Here is a 20137-nt window from a genome sequence, read left to right as displayed (position 1 = left end):
TCCTTTAAATAGACTTCCTACCACATTTTTTTCAGAGAGTGAGGGCAAGCATGGGTTTAGACACAGACGGATTTTGGTTTTGGACATTCAGACATCGACGGCCTTTAGAAACATCAGTTGAGGGAACCATCCCATTAGAGGTAGGCCAGTCAGGCATTACACCAACCCCAGCATTGTAGTAAATAAAGGTTTTGAAACTATAACACTCGAGTCTGTGTCTCTCTTGATACCATGCCTGTCTCTCATACCCTTATGCAAAAAGGCATGAAAGAAGAATATCATTTTTGTTGCTATATAAAATGTTATTGCTAGTTTTATGAGCAGCTTTTGTTATCTCCCCTGATTGTGATATAACTCCAGATCTTACTGATTGATCCTACATTTGACAGTATCCTATATACACTTGATATTGATTATGTGCATGAATCTAGACCCACAGTTGTGAATGATGTATATAACTAACCCCAAAGGTTCGAGACTACTACCGATCCAGAATAAGAAATAGGACTTTGATAATCTTTATTAAGAAAGTTCCTTATATCTACCAAGGAAACCAAGACCCTATAAGCGACTCCAAATCCCCTCAATACAGACCCAGGTGAACTAAACCACACCAACTAACTAACAAAGCAATAGACCATTCAAGACACCACGAGGATACCACACACAGACTAAACAAGAGGACGAAACCACAGCATACCATGCCGAAACAGACTGCTGATGAATAGTCCCTCATACTAGGGGACAGCATCCACCAGAGACTAACTTCACACCCAGGCAGTTACACCATACAGAGAAAATCAACCAGCCCCCCCATTTGTTAAATGTTTAAGGATGGCTATCTATATGTTTTAATATTACCACAACCAATGTGACTTCTCTCCTGACGAATGTTCCGATATCTACAAAAGAAAACAGAAACATGTTGAGCCCCAAGCTCTAGTTTATAGAACTAGAAATAGAAAATTTGACTCCCTTCTAAGAGTATGACAACAGTAGATTAGCAGATGCTTTGTATACTGTTACAAAAGTAACTGTGTTTATTAATTCAACACTGGTTCCTACCTTAGAGGACATACTGTCACATTCAGGATTGTGTTTTAGAGTGTTTTTACTACTATATCGACAAGCTGAATTGTCTTTTAAACTAATTAATTTTTTGAATAAATGAATATTTTTTACTGCAAACCCTAATAGACTAATTGAATCTTTTGGTCTAACTGTTGACAAACCTGCTAACTACCTCATGGTAGTTTGAATGAATCATCTACAAGGCCATCGCCCTCAAGTCCCTATGCTACCTCGCTGAGAAGCTCAGCATCTCCGGAGTTCTACAATCCACCAAAAGCAAGGACATGTGCAGGCTTGAACTCTGCTGGTGCAGGAAAGCAAGAACCAGAAGACAGCCCTCTCTGTCTATGGTCCCAGACTCTACAACCTCCTCGCTGTCAACACCAGATTAGCCCTCTCAATTCTACATTTCAGAAAGGAACTCAAGAACCTGCTCTTAAAGGAATGGTTCTTCTTTAACACCTCATTCCACAAACCCTGCATTCTCCTCCTTATCTAAGACTGGATGATCTCCCCCCACCCCACTGTTGTCTCCCCTGTTGCTTGTAGATTCCTTGCTGGCAAATTACCTGACTTCTTCATCACCCATTGTTAGAACTCCACTCTATTGCATTGATCCCTTGCAATCTACTTCGCTCACCACGTACTTCTCCCTATGGCTTGTAAAGCGTTCAATACATACCCTAATAATAATAATAATTCTACTTTTGTTGGGTGAATTTAAAAATTTAAAATACAATAGTAAAACCAGATCAGATCTTTTAGGCTCTTTTATTACCAGTATTCTGTTAAATGTAGACTTGCATTTGTTTAATTTTTCATGCCATTAATGGTTGAAACTATCTAATATTTGGCCAAAATTCTACCTGCTGGAACAGAGAATAGATGAAGCCACCAGTTGCTCAATGTGGGTTGCAAAAGGCTATTTGGAGAAGACCGCATACTAGAGAGGGGTGGAATAAGCAGAGGATGGAGAGACAGAGGACAATGGAGAGGGATAGGGGTGGAGATCTGGAGTAGGTGGGCGAGCTAAGTGGTTAAAGTCAGAGGTGATAGCATTGGAGGGTGATAAAATCTAGGAGGAAGTGAGGAAGTTCGGAAGGGGAAGGAAGAGGTGATACCAACAGAAGGAGAGTTTTTGTGATGGAGATAGTACAGAAGAGGATGGTGAAAGAGGAAGGAGTGACATCAAAGGGGCTATCATCAAAACAAGGATGGTTGCAGGAGGTGGCGATAAAATAAAAATAGGTGAGTTGAATCCAAAAGGAGGAGATATAAATCAGGGTGCAGGAGGATGTGGTGAAAGCCAAGGAGGTGATGATAGTCAGAGGCCAGGAGTGATATACAGGATGTAACATCATGGGGTGAGAGTGAGAAGGAGAAGGCACAAGAAGCAGGACGTGAGGTGGAGGAAGTAGTGGGCACAGTAGCAAATGTGGGAGTGAAGGTGGTACGTAGGAAGATGGAAATCTGGTATCAGCCAGAGAAGAGGACATGTTGGAGGAGAAGAAGAGGCGGCTTAGTGATAAATGTGAGGCACCAGAGTTGAGGTACCCACATAAAAGCCTAGAAATAATGTTCTTATTACAGGCTTGTTGTGTCAGAAGTCCAGTTGTTGTTGCAGCAGTTAATTAAAGCTGTTACAAGGTTTTCCAATTCCTTGCTTTCAGAGTAGTTTTGTGTGACACTTTACAATGATTAATTGCCAAGGAATGTTTATGGTAGTGTCAGAAAAGACAAATTCCTACTCTCCAGTCTAGGTGCAAGATGGAGAAGATGAGGCACTAGGCACTTCAAATCACTCAACTGCTCTCAAAAATGACTGGGAAGCAGAAGAGGAGCCTGTGTGCCAAGTCCAGAAGGGAAAAAAGCAAAGCCGGAAAAAAAAACCTCTTGCAGAAGGAAGCGTTTCTAGAAGGCTGTCTTGGAAACCAATAACTGATGATGGAGAACCAAAGGCTGATCTGAACCTCGGCTGCATGCTCCGACTAGGAAGGAGGAGTTTGGTAGATGATTGAGCACAATAGAAGAATGCTGAAGGGATTCCAAGGCAGAATCAGAAAACTGCTGACGCCGTCTGGAAAGGAGGTAAGTAGAATGCACTGCAACACTGAATGTAGGAATGCAAGGAGGAACCCAATGGGAAATCTGATGGTCCACTGGGCACTGGAAGTCTGGAGATGGCGGGACAGAGCGGGAAGCAGTAAAGGGAGAAGAGAGATTTCAGAGCAAAGAGAAAGGCAGCACCCAGGAAGGAAAATCAGTAAAAGGTAGCAGGAATGGAGAAAGGCTGAGAGAAATGGCTAGAAACACAGAACAGTATCAGACATGAAGTTACCTATTTTGAGACATGGCGACTCATGTGTGCAACTGTTTTTTAGAGTGAAGGATGTGGCGTGTTCAGGGGGCTGCCGTCTTGAAAATAAACTTTACCGGCAAAACAATACTGGTCTTTGTCGTAGTGGAGCCTTGCTACGGAACAGCTGCCACCACTTCCACAGCGACCCTGGAGCAGTGCTTCTGACAGCATGCTCCCTCCCAGTTGGCAAAGGTCCAGGTTTCCAGGGGTGGAGACGATGAAAATGACAGAGCAGCTCGGGCACATTGATGTTACCAACCGGTTCCCATGAACGCTCTGAAGCATCGTAACCTGCCCAATCGTGGTACTGAAATCCACCTTGATAGTATCTGGCGTCACAGATGTATCTGTCACCATACTCAGGTTCATTATCCACTAACAGAGGAGCAGGGGAGGTTTGCATTTTGTCTGCTCATTACCATGGAAAGGCTTAAGAAGAGAATTATGGAATGCAGGGTGGATTCTCCTCCATGAGAATCCACAACTTGTAGGCCAACGGATTAACAATCTTGCACATACGGAACAGTCCCATGTACAAAGGGGAGAACTTGGAAGGTGTCATTCAATTGGGTAGGTACTTCATAGATAGCTACACTTCATCACCAATGTGGTAGTCAGGTTGGTCCAAGCGATGAGCATCAGCAAATCCTTTCACCTGCTCTTTGGTATGTTTTAGGTGTTTGTATGCCAATTTCTGGCCATCCAGAAGAAAAGATACATGTTGATCCACAGAAGTTATGCGATTGTACAGGTATATGAAGAGGCAAGGCAGTAGGATGAAATCCATAGGTACAATAGAAAGGACAGGTCTGTGCAGAGGAATGAACAGTAATGTTATATGCAAATTCAGCAGTGGCAACAATGACACCCAGTCATTGTGTGCGTTAGTGATGAAACAGTGGATGTACTGTTCCAATGTTTGATTCAGCCGCTCAGTTAAACCGTTTGTTTGAGGGTGATAACCTGATGATAAGGCACGTTTGACATCTAAACTAGAACAGAGTAGTGTCCAAAATGTTGAGGTGAATTTAGGTCCTTTGTCAGATATAATGGTGGATGGTAAACCATGTAAGTGGTAGATTTCCTTGAGAAAAACAGTGGCCATTTCAGCTGCTGTAGGGATTTTGGGGAGATGAACGAAATGAGCTAGTCGGGTAAAGGCATCAACAGTGACCATTATGGCAGTGTACCCTTGTACAGGTGGTAAATCCATGATAACATCTGTGGCTATAATCTACTGGGGTATGGAAGGCAGTTGGGGTTGTTGCAGTTTGCCAATCACAGACCTGATAGGTCTTTTATTTTGGGCACAGATGGAACAGTTTTGGACATATTGCTGTTCATCCAACCTCACAGTGGTCCACCAGAAATAGCGTGAAAGCAGTTACAAAGTGTTTTGAACACCTCAAGGACCTGCCCTGCGAGTTGCATGACATGATGAAGTTGCTATTGAAGTTCATGACCAGGAATAAATACCTGATGTCCTCGGAAGTGCAAACTATCCCTTTGGGAGAGAGTGACCTCTACAGGAAGCGTCTGGTTTAAATATAGGTACTTGGAAGTATACTGAAGGAAGTTTTCCTACATGGAGGTAGGACTGGATGTTGAGGACAAAGGTGTGAGGGCCAAGTATGGTTTTGCCAGAATAGGAGCATGAAGATGTATGTACTGTTTTTCTGGATAAGGCACCCGCGACTATATTGTCGGTGCCTAGAATGTAAGTAACAAAGAATTGATACTGAGCAAAGAAGTAAGCCCAACGTGCTTGCCGACTGTTATGCCATTCTAGATTCTGTAAGGCCTTAAGATTTTTATGATCAGTCCTGATTTCAATTGGGTGTTGTGTGCCCATCAGAAGGTGTCTCCACTCTTTGAAGGCTGCTTTGATTGCCAATCATTATTTTTCTAGGACGATATAGTGGATCTCATGTTTAGACAACATATGGGACAGATAGGCCAATGGGTGTTCCGGTCTGTCTTTTTGTACCTGAAGCAACACAGCCCCGACAGCTCCATCAGAGGCGTCAGCCTCGACGGTGAAAGGTATTGAAAGACCAGGCTGACATAATGTAGGAGCTAAAGTGAAGGCTGTTTTCAAGGAGATAAAGGCGTTGTCCATAGCCCCCAGTACAGCCTCAGAACACACCATTATTCCTTGATTACTGCAGGTAAGTGACTTGGTCTTCTCTGATGTCACATTATGTACCCCAGCTCCAGGGTTCTAGAACTGCTGCCATCTCTGTGGCCAAATTCACAGTTCTAGGTACTGTTAACTTCCCTGAGCTCAACTTACATATGCCAACTCCAGGGTGCTAGAATTGCTGACATCCCGATATTCATATGACCCACTCCAGCTTCAGGATTCCAAGCATTTCTAAAACGTCCATGCTCACATTGTGGGGCGCGGCCCCAGAGTCCTATGCAATGATAATTGGCACTGCCTGCGCCCCAGCTCCTGTTTATATGAGCTGCTGATGTCACAGACTCAGAATTGTTTATTAGTTGTCTTTCTTTTGTGTTTACAGATCCTTAGCAATCTTGTGATGGAAGACCTGCTCCCAGTGCTGGAGTCCAGCGTTGCTTCCACCCTTAAAGGTCCCGTAACCCGGCAGAAAAACTCCTGGTTCCAGGTAAACGCCATAAGCCACACCTACTATGTACCAATGTATGCTTGTTTCAGTACTCTTCAAGGGACTGTCCTTTTCCACATGTGGGTAGTTAGTTTACTTTGCATTCTGGAACGTGTGTTCCTACATTTATCTCATGTCATAAATACAGGTGATGGCTGGAAAGTTTAGAATTAATCTTACCTCTGCCATTGCTCTGGGTAACCCTCCAGACCATGGTTCTTTGCCTGCCAAGCCATTACAAAAGTGGAATGAACAATGCAAATCAGGCTTCGTCGCACACCAAACTGCTTGGTCTCATCCCTTCAGCATGAGACCACAAACATCTCCAAAGAAGTTTCAGCTTTGTGGGCTTCATTAGTGAGGAGTAGCTTGGGTCTATAGGCCCAGCAGGCGCGGGTCACACGTCTGAGCATACCCATCCCAATCGAGGTGACTACAGCAAAATCTGGCATTGCTCTGGGGAACCCTCCAGACCATTGTTCTTCGCCTGCCAAGCCATTACAAAAGGGTAAAGACCAAATACAAATCAGGCTTGGCCCCACCACAAAAGGGTCCATCCAATGGTCTTTTCCCTTTTGTAATGGCAGACAATTGGTCTCCTGGACTTGCATACTCTCCCAACAGCCTATCACAGCACCCATGCACTCTCCTGATCTCCATGGGTTGCTAGCAGGGTCTTAGCCACCCCTACCTACCATAGAACTGTTTAAAATGCACACACACATATTAAAATCCTCTTTTCAATTCTCATACATCAGACTTTGGTCCTCCAAGGGCTTTGTAAGGGATCAAGAGTAAGCAAAAACAAAGAGGTGATGGCTGGAAGGTTTAGACTGAATCTTAACCACTGGCATTGCTCGGGGCAACCCTCCAGACCATCGTTCTTCGCCTGCCATGCCATTACAGAAGGGGAAAGACCATGTGCAAATCAGGCCTGGCCCCACCCCAAAAGGGGAAGTCCAGCCCCAACTGCTAGGTCACATCCCTTCTGCACGAGACCACAAGCATCCCCAAACATGTTTCACCCTTGTTGGGGCTCATCAGTGTGGAGTAGCTTGGGTCTCTAGGCCCAGCAGGCACGGGACCCACGTCTGGGCATACCCGTCCCACTCGGGGTGACAAAGCAAAAACAAAGAGGTGATGGCTGGAAGGTTTAGACTGAATCTTAACCACTGGCATTGCTCGGGGCAACCCTCCAGACCATCGTTCTTCGCCTGCCAAGCCATTACAGAAGGGGAAAGACCATATGCAAATCAGGCCTGGCCCCACCCCAAAAGGGGAAGTCCAGCCCCAACTGCTAGGTCACATCCCTTCTGCACGAGACCACAAGCATCCCCAAACATGTTTCACCCTTGTTGGGGCTCATCAGTGAGGAGTAGCTTGGGTCTCTAGGCCCAGCAGGCACGGGACCCACGTCTGGGCATACCCGTCCCACTCGGGGTGACAAAGCAAAAACAAAGAGGTGATGGCTGGAAGGTTTAGACTGAATCTTAACCACTGGCATTGCTCGGGGCAACCCTCTAGACCATCGTTCTTCGCCTGCCAAGCCATTACAGAAGGGGAAAGACCATATGCAAATCAGGCCTGGCCCCACCCCAAAAGGGGAAGTCCACGACCAACTGCTAGGTCACATCCCTTCTGCACGAGACCACAAGCATCCCCAAACATGTTTCACCCTTGTTGGGGCTCATCAGTGTGGAGTAGCTTGGGTCTCTAGGCCCAGCAGGCACGGGACCCACGTCTGGGCATACCCGTCCCACTCGGGGTGACAAAGAAAAAACAAAGAGGTGATGGCTGGAAGGTTTAGACTGAATCTTAACCACTGGCATTGCTCGGGGCAACCCTCCAGACCATCGTTCTTCGCCTGCCAAGCCATTACAGAAGGGGAAAGACCATATGCAAATCAGGCCTGGCCCCACCCCAAAAGGGGAAGTCCAGCCCCAACTGCTAGGTCACATCCCTTCTGCACGAGACCACAAGCATCCCCAAACATGTTTCACCCTTGTTGGGGCTCATCAGTGAGGAGTAGCTTGGGTCTCTAGGCCCAGCAGGCACGGGACCCACGTCTGGGCATACCCGTCCCACTCGGGGTGACAAAGCAAAAACAAAGAGGTGATGGCTGGAAGGTTTAGACTGAATCTTAACCACTGGCATTGCTCGGGGCAACCCTCCAGACCATCGTTCTTCGCCTGCCAAGCCATTACAGAAGGGGAAAGACCATATGCAAATCAGGCCTGGCCCCACCCCAAAAGGGGAAGTCCAGCCCCAACTGCTAGGTCACATCCCTTCTGCACGAGACCACAAGCATCCCCAAACATGTTTCACCCTTGTTGGGGCTCATCATCTAGAGACCCAAGCTACTCCTCACTGATGAGCCCCAACAAGGGCGAAACATGTTTGGGGATGCTTGTGGTCTCGTGCAGAGGGGATGTGGCCTAGCAGTTCGGGCTGGACTGCCCCTTTTGGGGTGGGGCCAAGCCTGATTTGCATATGGTCTTTCCCTTCTGTAATGGCTTGGCAGGCGAAGAACGGTGGTCTGGAGGGTTGCCCAGAGCATTGCCAGTGGTTAAGATTAAGTCTAAACCTTCCAGCCATCACCTCTTTGTTTTTGCGAGGGATCAAGAGTAAGACTCTGACACAGTGTCTTGGTAAATGTTGGTTATCGACTTTTATTTATCACAAAAGAAAAAAGGGTTTGGAGAAATCCTATATATTCCAAAGCCTAATAGGGGTTTCCCTGCCTCAACAAAACCAAGAAACGTCTGTGTCAGGATGTGAAACCAAAAAGCGTCTTCTGACCGGTGTCCAAAAACCCTAAACTTGCGCAAACTCGATATAATGTGCAAATCGGGGATGTAGGCTGTACACTTGTAGTCTTCTTTCAAAGTTCAAACATAAAGTTCTAAGGTGCGGAAAAGAAAAGAAATAAAGTTCCACCAGGAAAGGGGTCTTCCCTTTCCCTAGATTTCTTCTGGTGGTTCGAATGCCCCTTTAACACATTCCAAGTAGGAAGACTCTTCCCTTGAGTCTCCTTTGAGCACACAGTTCTTTTAGATATCCAATCCCTCACTCTCTGGATCTCAATTATCCTTCAAAGGGGTATGGTCCTTCCCTTTTGTATTGATTGTCACTGTTTCACAATTTCACTGAGAGGTTTTTGCCCCTGTGGTTTCTCGGTTCTTTTCTTACCCATTGTTTATTCTCCTACCAGAGTGTTTCAACTTTGTCCTTTTCCTACCCCTGGTTTACTCTCCTGCCAGGGTATTGTACTTTTGTTACTTATCTTTAAGATTGGTATGGTTCTTCCATTTTGCATTGATTGATTCTCAGTCGTTCTACTATCCCTGGTTTATTCCCCTGCCAGGTTATCACAACTTTGTTACTTGGGTGCTGGTCCAGAAATGCAGACTGCCTGGTTTACTCTTGTCAGGGCTTTATATGTCTTTTCATGGGTATGAATCCCAGACTTGCTATATGCCTGGTTCACTATCCTGCCAGGGCTTTTCCGTTCTCTATACACTCTCTCTCGCATCCAGGAAATAATGTTTTCATGTATTGGGTCACCAAACATTTTTTAACCATGTTCGTATCTGTCTCAATTATTCTGGTTCCTTTAATGGGTCTCTCTCGCGCTGTCAACGGTAGGCTGTATTCACCCTGAAATGCCCTGTATCCCATTCACTCTCCCTGGGCTTACCGGCCCTCACGTTTCACCGTCTTGAATGAAAGGGGGACGATGTAAATAAGGTTGCTGTATAGGAAAACCTGTCTACATTACAATAAGCCATACATGAATGCTACAAAGGCACATGGGTGCCACTAAGAAATGTACCTGAAGGGTTATTCTGACACAGTGTTTTTGTTCTGTCTCTCTGGTGTTTGTCCTCCCCTACGTGGTCGTCCTTCAGATAGCCAAACCCAGGGTCAGAACCGGGTAGCTTCTGCCTTTTCCTGGCCACATAAAAGACACATCCCTCCATGGAATCGGTGATGAGGCTGCTAGGTTTGTCACAACGTTCACCCAAAGCACTTTGAGGTCATACCAATGGCATTAGGCACTATACAAATGACATATAACATAATTTTAAATTAGCAGATAGCAAAAAGATTTGCAACAATATCACTGAAGGATAAGTTCTTCTGGGGAAAAGGTGTAATAAGGATGTAACCAGTCTCTAAGGTCCCTAAAATGGTCCAAGCGGACAGGGACTTTCAATAATATCTGATTCCAGTTCTTAGGCAGATTGACAGGGTTTGAAGATGTGCTACGTGTGGCATTGATCGATGCAGTTCGATAGATCACGAGAAGCAGTTTGATGATTGAACATGGTTCAAAATGATGAGTACCGATCGTTTGGGTTGATGAGTGATGCGATGCTTCTGTGGTTTGAGCTGAGGTCACGTGAAGTTCTGGTGGTTTTGATGCTTGGTTCGAAGATGCAGCAGTTCAGAGTCATCCGCAAGGTGTGCTGGTACTCGAGCTGAAGATGTGATGGGCTCTGCTGGGTCATCGAAACGGTTCAAAGGGTTCAAGCAGTGGTACAAAGTTCAAAGGTGAGTGCCAAAGGCAGCACTGCAGACTCTGGTGGTTTGAAGGTGTCGAACCCGATTTGAATTTGGTTTGAAATGGTTTGAGCGATGAAAGCAGATGATCTGGATGCTCTGGCTTCTCTGGATGCTGTGAAACCCACTGCAGGGTGCTCCAGGACAAGGTCAAGCCATTTTAGTGTCTGCTCCTCCACTGTAGGGAATTCTGCTAGCAGAATGGCAGGCCTTGGTCCTCATCAATCAGTCCAAAGGTGACCTGGGGATGGGCAGGTAGAAGAACTCCCCTCTGCCTTCGAACACTTATCTGCACCTCTGGCACAGGGCTTTGGAAAGGACTTCTCTCTCAAAAGGGTCCGGGTGAATTATTCCTGATGTCCTTTAAGGTCCAAAAGTGAATCAATGAAGGAGTGGGAGAACCACCTCTTTTAAAGGTGAAAGGTCACAGGAATGGAAGAAAGTAAGCCTGCTTTAATGGGTCCAATCTCTGGTCCTGATAGAAAGTGACCTTGGCCTCCTGATGTCATACCCATAGTGCCTCGTGCCACCAGAAGTGGTAGGGACATGAAAGAAAGCAAAGTCCACAGAAAAGCATGATGGAGGTACTCTTCCTCAAGCCCCCTTGTACCCTCCAACTGCCCCCAACTCCTCTCCTTTCTCAAGCCTGCAGCTTCAATGGCTCTATGGTGTGCAACCCGCTAGTGTGAGGCAGGCCTTTGTCGTGGGATCAGCTCTTTGAAGCCATGATCTCAGGATGACTCTTGATGGGATCTACCAGTCCTGGCAGGGATGAGTTACCCATCCTCTCAGAGAGTCAGCAGAGTCAGGCCTCTCATGCCTGGTCTGAGCTCACAGGGTGACACTGGTATGATCCCAATCTGCTGTGGCTTTAATAATGATGCTTCTGTCAATCACCATACTGAAATCAGTATGGCTTATTCGTACAGTGTATCCTGCCTCCAGACGTATAGATCCAAGATGATGATTTATCAAATCAGAGGTCCTGATGTTAATACAGCCTCTGCTTGCAGCAGCCTTGTGCTCCAGCATCTGTCAAAAGGGTACATGCAGCCTTTGGATTTGCTCTGGCCCACTGGAGAGCAGGTGCTGCAGCTCTGTCAGCAAACTGGTGCAGCGGGGCACATATGGATACTATGCTTTTGGCATGGAGTTTTATTAAAGGGGTGTCTAGTTAACAGACTACTCTTTTTGAGGTTGATGACCCACATCACTTTACTTGTAATAAAAATCAAAAAGGCGTGGGCTTTTACACCTGTGATGAATCCGATGGAGTCATCACTTCTCTTCCGGAGGCAGCCTCACCCCAAGTGGCCTGGGAACCTGATCCTGACCCTGGGGGTGGCTATGTGAGGGAGGATCTTATGGAGGGAGCCAGGCCTCAAGAGCATGTCAAGACTCCATCGAATGATACATGGTATCCCACAGATTCTTTGGAGTATAACCCCAGCCATTCCCCATACAGTGAGGGCTTGTTGTCATATCTCCCCTCGTCCTCCTAGGAAAGACATTTAGGATATTCTCTTTGACTCTGTACATTCATTACATGTGGACGGGCCTTTTAACACCATTAGAAATACTCTTACAAACTTTAATTCCAATTTGTTATAACTAAACTACCAGTACCATAAACCCAAAAGTACTGGGGTGAAAAAGATGCACTGAGTAATGAGGATTACTGAGAGCTTACAGCACACGCTGCGCTCTAATGTTTGGGAAAGTGAATCCAAAACTGGGAGATTTAAACCTGCAAAACAGCTGAGAAGGAGCCAACCTCGCTGGCTGGAGAACGTAACCTCTCTCGATGCAGAGCTTGAGACAGGAGGACGGCAACGTCGTCTGTGGAGCGAAGAGGCTTTCCAGGAATGAGAAGGAAAGCAGATGCAGGCAGACACACACAGTGAAGATGCCAGAAGCCCCCAGAGAACTGTGAAACCAGAAGTCACGAGCCGCAAGAAGCCGTGAAGAAGTGCAGAGGCGGCAAGAGAAGGCAGAGAAGCCACACAACCTCAAGAGGCTTACGGCAGGTGAACCGGCATAGGCAAGCCAAATCTGGTGACCCCACCCAATGGACACAGGGACCCCAGGGCGTATCGGAAAGCATGGAAAATTACAACCAACATAATGAAAGCAAATGAGAAAGAACGAACAAGGGAAATACTCTTAAGAAGGCATAACGAAGTGCGCAAAAGAAGCTATCAAGTTTGTGAATGTATGTATTACATCTGAATGAGAAGCCCTGGCAGGATAGTGCACCAGGTAAGTTAAGGAAGAGAAACAAGTATAAAAGACTGTCAAGATTACAGGTGGTCGCAAAGTACACATGAGGGAAAGCCCTGGCAGAAAAGTATACCATGCAAATTAAGAGACACAGACGTATACATGCGGAAAAGCCCTGGCAGAAGAGTATACCAGGCGAAGGCAAAATGCAAGTGTGTTCTAACCAGAAAGCCTTGGCATGATAGCATTCCAGGAAGTGTTAAGTTAAACAGCATGTATTTCACAAACAGCCAAGCAGGTCCTGAGAAGGATATATATCAGGACTAACAAAAGACTGTGCAAGCATATTAAGAGGGAGAGAAGAACCTTGCCGAAGAGTACCCCAGGTATCCTGACAAGACAAAGAACAGCAGACAAAACATTATTTGTGCCAGCTGTGTTGTTGGGTAAGAGAAAACGAAGGAACTGATATCTTTGCACCTAAAGCAGAGTGCAGAGAAATGCAAGGGAAGGGAGCCGCCCTCTGGAACAATGAACTCTGACTTTGTGGAACTTTTGTTTTTAAGTTACGTATTTTCTTATCAACACTTATATAGAACTCAAGGCCAAAGACATTAGCCCTTTTCGTCTTAGAGTAAATGGATTAGAATGTGCGAGTCAGAATAGAACTATGGACACGGGACAGTTTGGCTTTGGACATTCTGACATCGACAGGCCTATTGTTTTCTTTTTAGTCAGGGAAACACCTCTAGAGCGTGGGACAGAGAGTTTTTCCCCACCCCCTTTTATTTTAATAACTCTTTGACCAAAACCATGACTCACTTGTGTCTGAGTTTCATTCCTGACTCCTCACACACCGTTGCCAGATGGTAATTCTTCAAAACTCCTGTCATATATATGCCAAGTCTTAGCATCAGAAGACAGGTGCTTCTAGTATAATGTCAGATGCGGTCCCTTGGTACCGCACTGAAGCCACAACAGAAACGGAGTGCTTCATCCATATGCTTCTCCTGCCCCCACTGCACAGACCTTACTACAAAGGCAGAGGGCTGGTGAGCCAGTGCAGCAGGGAGAGTGCTGCAATGCAGTGCTTGTCTCCCTTTCCTCTGCTCCAGCAGTTCAAGAGGAACATGCTGTCCCTGCTTTCTCCCTGTTGCATCCATCACCACGGATTCACTGGCAAGGGAAGAGGAGCTTGGGAGGCAGTCGAAGCAGAGGGTGCGCAGAGTGGCCATGTTTCTCTGGCTGTTCATGAAAGGCAAAGGGCTCTGCAATTTGGCAAAAGGCATGGCGACATCAGAAGTGCAGCATCCCTTTCTGCTGCTGCAGGGTCTCCAACAGGGGACATCCCAAAGTCGAGCGAGGAGAAGAAGACAGGATTCTCATGCTCGTTGGGGCCTACTCTGTAAGGCTCTTTCTTCTCCTGTTGCCCATATTCTGTTTTGACATGGGTCTGGTATAATAAACAACTTTCTCCACATGGAAAGGGGACTGAAGTCTGGACTCTCTGACAAAGCACACTGTGAGAAGGAGAAGAATAAAGACTAGCGACTAGCTCCCTGGTGGGTGATAGCAGGCATGGGTCGCCGACCTCTTACCTGGGTGTGACTGGAGTGTCTGGTGGAGTGAAGCCACAGTATATGGGAAAGGTTCCTGGCTTCAGGAGACTGGAGGAGAGTCACCTTTCCGGCAGGGGCTCATGGTCCGGCATGTGGTCTGCTTCCATCCCTGCGATGTAGGTGCTCATGGTGTGGACTGCAAGGTCTGGGGCGAATCAAGCAGATGGCCATCAGAGACTTGAGAGACAGTGGGATAGGGTGCGGGTCATGGCGTTGGGAGGAAGTCAGGTGACCACAATGACAGTGCCGCCTGACTTCAAGATGGCCGAAAAGGATTTTTAAACCACATAACTGCAGTAACAACCCAGCTACAGAGCTATGCACTGTGAAAGATGGCAAGTCGCTGGCCTTTGCTCAATTCCAGACCATCAGTAGTACCAGGGAACATATGAGACCAACCTAGTAGAAAACACGGAGTGAAAAGTCAAGGGAAGATATAAAAGGAATGAAAAGAGGCCGAAGAATAGAGAGAAGTGGGGAATGAAGAAGAGGAAAGGGAGAAGATTGGTTGATAATGGAAGAAATTTAGGAAATGGAAGAAAATGGCATACAGACAGAACCAAAAAGGTAGAGTAACAAGCAAGATTAAGGAGCAATGGAGGAAGGAAGGATGAAAGAAGGTTACAAAGGAGACAAAGTTCCTAGCCTGAACCTAAAGGTAGGCAGTGGTGTATTCAAGGGGGCTAGTTGCTGCTACCCGCAGTGTATTGCTTGGTCCAGGGGTACCCTTGCCATCTCAAAGGCAAGTGAACCATCACATGTGCAACAAATGATGCTCTGGCCCTTTGGAAATGGTGAACAGAATGCTTTGCAAAATATGAGCAGAATGGAAAACTTCAGATTGTATTGACGTGCTCGCCCACATAGAAAGACTAGTAACATGCTTGGGAGTTGTCGGAGGCACCATGGACAAAGACACTGTGGCTGCTTCACTCGCACCTAGGTACGCATGAGTATATTACACAAAGCATAATAACACAGGATGCTTGTCCTTGAGAGAAGACTGGCCTATGGAAAAGCAGCCCAGATCTTAAAAAGGTGATTCAAGGAAGGCACTGTTGTGGGTGTTTGGAGTGGGAGCAGCAGATCTTTTGGGGTCAGTTGGGGAGTAGAATAGTGAGCAAATAGAGTAGGATGGAGAGAGGAGAGGACTGAAAGAGTTGGTTGGGAAGCAGAGTGCGGAGTGGAAGAGGAGGAGGTTGGGACGAGTAGACTGGAGGAGGAGAGGAGGATCATCAAGCAGGAGTTGGGACAGAATTCAGGAAAGAGGAGGTGGAACATCACTCGGGGGTGGAGGAGGCAAAGCGAACACGAGAATAGGAGAGACATCGAAGAGGAGGTTGAGGCAAGTAGTGAGGCGAGGTGGAGGAACATTCCAGGCAGGGAACTAGGTGAGGGGGTTGGAGAATGGGTGAAGTCAGTACAGGTAGAGTCAGAGGAGGGGGAAAGAGGTGAACTATGTGTCAAGGATGTGTGTGCTGAGAAATGACGGAAGAAGGAGCACATGGCAAGACATTGAGGAGGCACAGGAGGACACTAGGTAGAAAGAGGAAGCAGGTTAGGACTTGGGAGGATAGCTCAGGGGAAACACGCTGGTCTTGGAAGCAAGACAATATGGAGCAACACAGCTACATTACTGGGGTCCGTGCTTAGCATCCTTTGGGTATTAAGCAAGTTATTAATAACCCTTTACAATTACCTAAGCAGGTTCGCTTGGGAAAAAGTAGGTTGCAGAGTGTGGAGGAGAGTGGCAGTGGATTGGTTGACAGCAGTGCTAGGACCCCAAGGCAGGGGGTGCTCACTGCCTGAGACAAACATCCATTGCACGCTCTAGAGTGGCACATGCTTTCTGGAAGCAATGGGCCTTTCTAACCAAGAGCTTTGGGTTCTACATTCCTGCATGAAGTGTACTTTTTGACACTTCTATTTCCGCAGGAGATTTAGTTCTTTTTCTCAGCTCGCCCGGCAGTTGAGTACTCTCTTAACTTCCTCTAAATCCCTGTGGGAGGTTTCCTCTTCACTCTTCTTATGATTTGCTCATGGCGATGTCACTAGGAAGTATATGCGGTCTTGTCATAGATATAGGCCACTGGCACTTTATTAGTTTGCTTTTCTGGTTTTCCGTTGAATCTCATAAACCCCAGAAAATAAACACTGGGGGAAAACGTGTTTCCTCAGTTTAAACCGGTTAACACTGTTTTGTTGTTGTTTTATACCCTTCCAGTGGTGCTTTGCTGTAAGCAAGGATGGCAGAAATGTGGTGGGGGGTGAATAGGTGACTGAAGAGGGGGCTTAGCGTACATTAGAAGGGCCCTACTCCGCTCCCCCCACCTCCAGTATGCATGTGTGATTTCTCCCATTGCTTCTTCTTCTGTCCCTTGATTTTATTAAAAAAAACGCTACACATTCTGTTACATCGTTTTCTTTGTTAAAAACAAATACAATACCAATAATTGACAGTTGTCAGGGACTATTTTGAGGAATTGTAGACAACCTTGTACCATTTTTGTGGCTGCAAATTTACATATCAAAATTGGCCAGACTTCCTCAAAATAGCACTGACCACCGACACATTTTTGTATTACAAAAAAATTGTTTCATTTGGATTTTTCAGTGTCTCTATTTGGGCACCCAGACTTCCTTTTTCCCGCTCCCTCGAATCTAGGGTTTGAAAGAGACATGTACAAACACCCAAACATGTATGTTACATAGTTTTTTGTAAAAGAAAGTCTTTGTCAGTAGGCAGGGACTACTTTGAGCAATTGTAGCCTAAGTTGAAACATATGTGACCATGAATTCACTCACCAACAAAAATAAAGGTATCTCAAAATTTGTACAGTTCGGATATCTCATCAAGAACTCAAGAGGTTGGCTACCCGGTGGTGAGAGGGGCGGGGGGGTGGTTGGACGGGGAAAAAGGAACAATGTTGAATGTCCCACAGTTGATGTTGATGAAATGCAATAAAAACATGTTTTAAAAAAAATAGTTACTGAATAGTCCTGGGGTGATAGCTCAGGGGCAACATGGTCGCCTTGGAAACAAGCACCACAGGTTCGAGCCCCTGGTCCGCGCTTAGAAACCTCTGGATATTAAGCACATTGTAAATAACCTATCATATCATACCATAGTGACAAATACTTTTTCTTCAACTAAAAAAGTATGTAAAATAGATTTTGCAGCATACATGTTTGTGTCCCCAGGCTGTCTTTGTTATTCAAATATATGTAGTGTTGGATATAAGATACGCAACAGGTACTGCAACATCTCTGTTATATACTTCTTTTGTAAAAATAAAATATTTTCTCATGGAAATGGGCTGTTTTGAGAAGATTTAGCAAACATTTAACCGTTTTGGCTCCAAAAATAAAAATGGCCCTGAAATTTGCCACACTTAAACTAAACAGTCCTGGACCATTGACAAATATGTTTTTCTTTTTAAAAATGAAAATAATGTCACATTGTGCCTCATTACAAGTTTGCCGGTCCAGAAACAACAGAACCGGTAAGTTTGCCGGTACTGTCATTTCCGGACGGGCAAACTACGAGTTCTGACCAGAACGGCACATGCTCGCAGACCTTGACGGATGCACCAACACCATTCATGAATGCTGCCCGTGCATCCTTCCTCCCCATTCCCATTTGGGTCCAGTGGGACTCAAATGGGAATGGGGAGTAGTATTTTCCAGGAATGGACAATTACCAGGTCAGCTGGGGCTGTAATGCCCCGGTAATTGCCCATTCCTGATCCCCCGGAAAACTCATGACTCCGGCGTCAGCTGTGTCGGTATTTACCGGCACGGCTACCACCATAGTCATAATGACCCCAATTGTATGTGCAGTATCAGCATTCATTCTCCCAGGCACTTTGCTTCTGTGTCTTCAAACATGTTGAGATATGGCAAGCAACAGGTGAGAGGTGGGTGTCTAAGGGGTCGCTGACAGAGTGCATTGTTACACTTTTAGGGCCCTTCCTTACACCAACTCATCAAGACCCTGTCAACTCTCCCTACTCTCCACTTGAACGCCTGTAAAACTATGACTAAACCACTTCACCACTTCTCTTTTTGCTTAACATATTTCTACAAGGACGTATAGGTTTATCTGAGTGGTTTATTAGGATTTGTGTAAAGAGTATTCTTGAAAGACAAAAACACATCGTTCTACCAACTAGAGCTTGGAAGATCTATGTGATCGATCTTTCAGACTGATCTTAAGCAAATCATGTTATCTCACTTTCAGTTATCTATGAAAAGTAGAAGTACTTAGAACTAATTCTGTCCACATTATATGTTAAAAACAAAATGCCCCACTAATTCTATTGCTGCATAGATAATAACAGTGACAATTCATAGAGCACCAGGAGGGCATACACATGGCAGCGTTTCATACTAGAAATCAAACGACAAAACAAATTGAACATCACAAATTATGTTTGCTGTTTGGTCTACTGATGACAGTTTCTTGTAACGTTGCTTCCCATGATTCGATCAAGTACCAAAGCCTTGCGTCACTTCCTATTGGTTGCCGGGTTTTAATCGTGGCTATTTTTTCTGCAGCTATTTTAACTGTGGTGTTTTGACCCCGGCCGTTTTTGGTGATTTAAAACAAATATATATGTTTTGTATGTTTGAGTAGGGGATTTTGTGGTGGTGGTTGGCAGGTTGAGGGAGTGGAGGAGGGTTAAATGGGGTGTTGGGCGCATGAACCCCATAAAAAAAAAAAGCGTGGTTAAAATAGCCATGGCGAAAATAGCTGTGTTTAAAATACAGGAAACCTTTCCCATGGCATAGTTTTCTGTGATTTCACACTGATATCAATAGATATAAAAATAATAGACCCTGCCCTGGATATTGATAAAGGTCGTCCTCATGTAAACAAAATTGCCGACATCTGTGCCGGATTTCTTAGCAGACGAGTGTTGGCTCCCCCTTTTGAGAGACTGTTCCCTCAATAGCCTGTCCATTGAGAACATATATCCTATGACATTTTGATGTATCCTGCCTCCTGCAGGATCTACCCTGGGCCAGTAACAACAAGGAGCAGGAACCAGGCTGACCCAGGTATGTAGAAAAGGAAACAAACTTTATTCTCTTGGTTACAGGTTCAGTATAGAATATAGGAGAGAGAGATCATCAGTAGCTTCTTCCCTGGTTCCCTGCCCAGCTCCAAGTCCCCAACCGTCTCCTTTGGAATCCCCAGGTGCCCCGACACTCCAGGCTCCCCTAGCATTCCAACAGAGCTCTCCACTGACTCAGACCTCATTCATACTTATGCAAGATACAGCACATTTCTACTCCAAAAGTATGCACAATAATACACACATATACACTGGAAAAACACTGTTGCACTGCATTATTTCCTGCATAAACACTGATATGCACATATGTTTTAATTTTGTGAAAACACTGGAAAAACACACTGAAATTGACAAAACATAAACACTGAAAACCATAAAGCCCACATATTATCTATGTTACATAAGCCCTTGTCACATTATGGTGACTTACAACTTCCATTTGTGCGGGGGCTTTTAATTTAATTGTGATGATTTGAATAGCTTTACATTATATAAAAGTTGTAGATTAAAATATGTTTGACTTGGGTGTGCATGTCTGCCTGCAGGAAACACACAACTGTTGCCAATGCCTGCTCCTAGTGCCTATATATTTCGTTT

General features: G+C 45.5%; 1 protein-coding gene across 1 annotated transcript in view; it reads left to right on the top strand.

Annotated features, from left to right (window-relative positions):
* The window catches only part of NIBAN3 (niban apoptosis regulator 3), a 402636-nt gene that overhangs the window by 205119 nt on the left and 177380 nt on the right, over positions 1-20137 (top strand). The window contains exon 7 of the mRNA XM_069604007.1: positions 5956-6060. Within this exon, the coding sequence (XP_069460108.1) occupies positions 5956-6060 (105 nt within the window). The remainder of the gene's footprint in view (positions 1-5955; positions 6061-20137) is intronic.

Source organism: Ambystoma mexicanum, chromosome 3q (assembly GCF_040938575.1).
Source record: "Ambystoma mexicanum isolate Mex_15411 chromosome 3q, UKY_AmexF1_1, whole genome shotgun sequence".
Taxonomy (NCBI): domain Eukaryota; kingdom Metazoa; phylum Chordata; class Amphibia; order Caudata; family Ambystomatidae; genus Ambystoma; species Ambystoma mexicanum.
This window is presented reverse-complemented; position numbering and strand designations above follow the sequence as displayed.